General features: G+C 50.9%; 1 protein-coding gene and 1 long non-coding RNA gene across 4 annotated transcripts in view; one reads left to right on the top strand and one right to left on the bottom strand.

The window, feature by feature from the left end:
• Zfhx3 (zinc finger homeobox 3) overlaps positions 1-3,462 on the top strand; it is a 234,412-nt gene that overhangs the window by 221,264 nt on the left and 9,686 nt on the right. Inside the window, exon 12 of the mRNA XM_033757937.1 lies at positions 1-3,265. This exon is cut by the window's left edge and continues 46 nt beyond it. Coding sequence (XP_033613828.1) covers positions 1-3,265 — 3,265 coding nt within the window. The remainder of the gene's footprint in view (positions 3,266-3,462) is intronic.
• The window catches only part of LOC104854057, a 182,112-nt gene that overhangs the window by 39,673 nt on the left and 138,977 nt on the right, over positions 1-3,462 (bottom strand). The window lies entirely within an intron of this gene.

The raw sequence follows: 3,462 nt of genomic DNA on the forward strand, positions 1-3,462 counted from the left end.
CCTGCAGCACCCCCTCAGCCAGCTTCTGCGCCTGCCATCCCTGCATCAGCCCCACCCATCACTTCCCCAACGATTGCGCCAGCCCAGCCATCGGTGCCGCTCACCCAACTCTCTATGCCAATGGAGCTGCCCATCTTCTCACCACTGATGATGCAGACAATGCCACTCCAGACCTTGCCGGCTCAGCTGCCCCCTCAGCTTGGCCCTGTGGAGCCTCTGCCTGCGGACCTGGCCCAGCTGTATCAGCATCAGCTGAATCCAACCCTGCTGCAGCAGCAGAACAAGAGGCCTCGCACCAGAATCACAGATGACCAGCTCCGAGTGCTGCGGCAGTATTTTGACATTAACAATTCTCCCAGCGAGGAGCAGATCAAAGAGATGGCAGACAAGTCCGGGTTGCCCCAGAAAGTGATCAAGCACTGGTTCAGGAACACACTCTTCAAAGAGCGGCAGCGTAACAAGGACTCCCCTTACAACTTCAGCAATCCTCCCATTACCAGCCTGGAGGAGCTGAAGATTGACTCTCGGCCCCCTTCCCCAGAACCTCAGAAGCAGGAGTACTGGGGAAGCAAGAGATCTTCAAGGACAAGGTTTACTGACTACCAACTCCGAGTCCTTCAGGACTTTTTTGATGCCAATGCTTACCCAAAGGATGATGAATTTGAGCAACTCTCTAATTTACTGAACCTTCCAACCCGAGTCATTGTGGTATGGTTCCAGAATGCCCGACAGAAGGCTAGGAAAAACTATGAGAATCAGGGAGAGGGCAAAGATGGAGAGCGGCGTGAGCTCACAAATGATAGATACATTCGAACGAGCAACTTGAATTACCAGTGCAAAAAATGTAGCCTGGTGTTTCAGCGCATCTTTGATCTCATCAAGCACCAGAAGAAGCTGTGTTATAAGGATGAGGATGAAGAAGGGCAGGATGACAGCCAAAATGAAGATTCCATGGATGCCATGGAAATCCTCACACCAACCAGTTCCTCCTGCAGCACCCCAATGCCCTCCCAGGCTTACAGTGCCCCAGCACCATCAGCCAATGCTGCTCCCTCTGCTTTCCTGCAGCTTACAGCTGAGGCCGATGAGCTGGCCACCTTCACTTCAAAAACAGAAGCAAGTGATGAGAAACCAAAGCAAGCTGAAACTCCCAGTGCACAGCCAAACCAAACCCAAGAACAGCAAGGACAACCAAAGCCAGAGCTTCAGCAAGACCAACCTGAGCAGAAGACAAATGTGCCCCAGCAGAAGCTCCCACAGCTGGCTGCCCCACCTTCCTTACCACAGCCTCCTCCACAGGCACCTCCTCCTCAGTGCCCCTTACCCCAGTCAAGCCCCAGTCCCTCTCAGCTCTCCCATCTGCCCCTCAAACCTCTCCATACATCAACACCTCAACAGCTGGCCAACCTACCTCCTCAGCTTATCCCCTACCAGTGTGACCAGTGTAAGCTGGCATTTCCATCATTTGAGCATTGGCAGGAGCATCAGCAACTCCATTTCTTGAGTGCGCAGAACCAGTTCATCCACCCCCAGTTCCTGGACAGGTCACTGGACATGCCTTTCATGTTGTTTGATCCCAGTAACCCACTGCTGGCCAGCCAGCTGCTCTCCGGAGCCATACCTCAGATTCCAGCAAGCTCCGCCACTTCTCCTTCCACGCCAACCTCCACAATGAACACTCTGAAGAGGAAGCTGGAGGAAAAGGCCAGTGCAAGCCCTGGTGAAAATGACAGTGGGACAGGAGGAGAAGAGCCTCAGAGAGACAAGCGTTTGAGGACAACTATTACACCGGAGCAGCTAGAAATTCTCTACCAAAAGTATCTACTGGACTCCAATCCAACTCGAAAGATGTTGGATCATATTGCGCATGAGGTGGGTTTGAAGAAACGTGTGGTGCAAGTCTGGTTTCAGAACACTCGAGCTCGGGAACGGAAAGGACAGTTCCGGGCTGTGGGCCCAGCCCAGGCCCACAGGAGATGCCCTTTCTGCAGAGCTCTCTTCAAAGCCAAGACTGCCCTTGAGGCTCATATCCGGTCTCGTCACTGGCATGAAGCTAAGAGAGCTGGCTATAACCTAACTCTGTCTGCAATGCTTTTAGACTGTGATGGGGGGCTCCAGATGAAAGGAGATATTTTTGATGGAACTAGCTTTTCCCACCTACCCCCAAGCAGTAGTGATGGTCAGGGTGTTCCCCTGTCGCCTGTGAGTAAAACCATGGAGTTGTCACCCAGAACTCTTCTCAGCCCTTCCTCCATCAAAGTGGAAGGGATTGAAGACTTTGAAAGCCCCTCCATGTCCTCGGTTAATCTAAACTTTGACCAAACTAAGCTGGACAACGATGACTGTTCCTCTGTCAACACAGCAATCACAGACACCACCACAGGAGATGAGGGCAACGCAGATAACGACAGTGCGACAGGAATAGCAACTGAAACCAAATCTTCTGCACCCAATGAAGGGTTGACCAAAGCGGCCATGATGGCAATGTCTGAATATGAAGATCGGTTGTCATCTGGCCTGGTTAGCCCAGCCCCAAGCTTTTATAGCAAGGAATATGACAATGAAGGTACAGTGGACTACAGTGAAACCTCAAGTCTTGCAGATCCCTGCTCCCCAAGTCCTGGTGCAAGTGGATCTGCAGGCAAATCTGGTGACAGCGGGGATCGGCCTGGGCAGAAACGTTTTCGCACTCAGATGACCAACCTGCAGCTGAAGGTCCTCAAGTCGTGCTTTAATGACTATAGGACACCCACTATGCTAGAGTGTGAGGTCCTGGGCAATGACATTGGACTGCCAAAGAGAGTTGTTCAGGTCTGGTTCCAGAATGCCCGGGCAAAAGAAAAGAAGTCCAAGTTAAGCATGGCCAAGCATTTTGGTATAAACCAAACGAGTTATGAGGGACCCAAAACAGAGTGCACTTTGTGTGGCATCAAGTACAGCGCTCGGCTGTCTGTACGTGACCATATCTTTTCCCAACAGCATATCTCCAAAGTTAAAGACACCATTGGAAGCCAGTTGGACAAGGAGAAAGAATACTTTGATCCAGCCACTGTACGTCAGTTGATGGCTCAACAAGAGCTGGACCGGATTAAAAAGGCCAACGAGGTCCTTGGACTGGCAGCTCAGCAGCAAGGGATGTTTGACAACGCCCCTCTTCAGGCTCTGAATCTTCCTACAGCATATCCAGCGCTCCAGGGCATTCCTCCTGTGTTGCTCCCGGGTCTCAACAGCCCTTCCTTGCCAGGCTTTACTCCATCCAACACAGGTGGGTTCTGCTCTAGGTCATTGTTTTCAAGTGCAGAGAGTGTTATATGGTCACCATCCAAACTCACCAAGTGCTGGACAGGTAGGAAGCTCCCTTTTTAGTTCTGTAAAAACAAGACTAGTTCCCATCTACTACGCTTTTCCAGTGCCAATGTAAATATGATTTTTTTTTTTTTTTTTTTTTTTTTTTTTTTTTTC

The sequence above is a fragment of the Fukomys damarensis genome, unplaced genomic scaffold (genome assembly GCF_012274545.1).
Source record: "Fukomys damarensis isolate Sample0158 unplaced genomic scaffold, DMR_v1.0_HiC HiC_scaffold_32, whole genome shotgun sequence".
Taxonomy (NCBI): domain Eukaryota; kingdom Metazoa; phylum Chordata; class Mammalia; order Rodentia; family Bathyergidae; genus Fukomys; species Fukomys damarensis.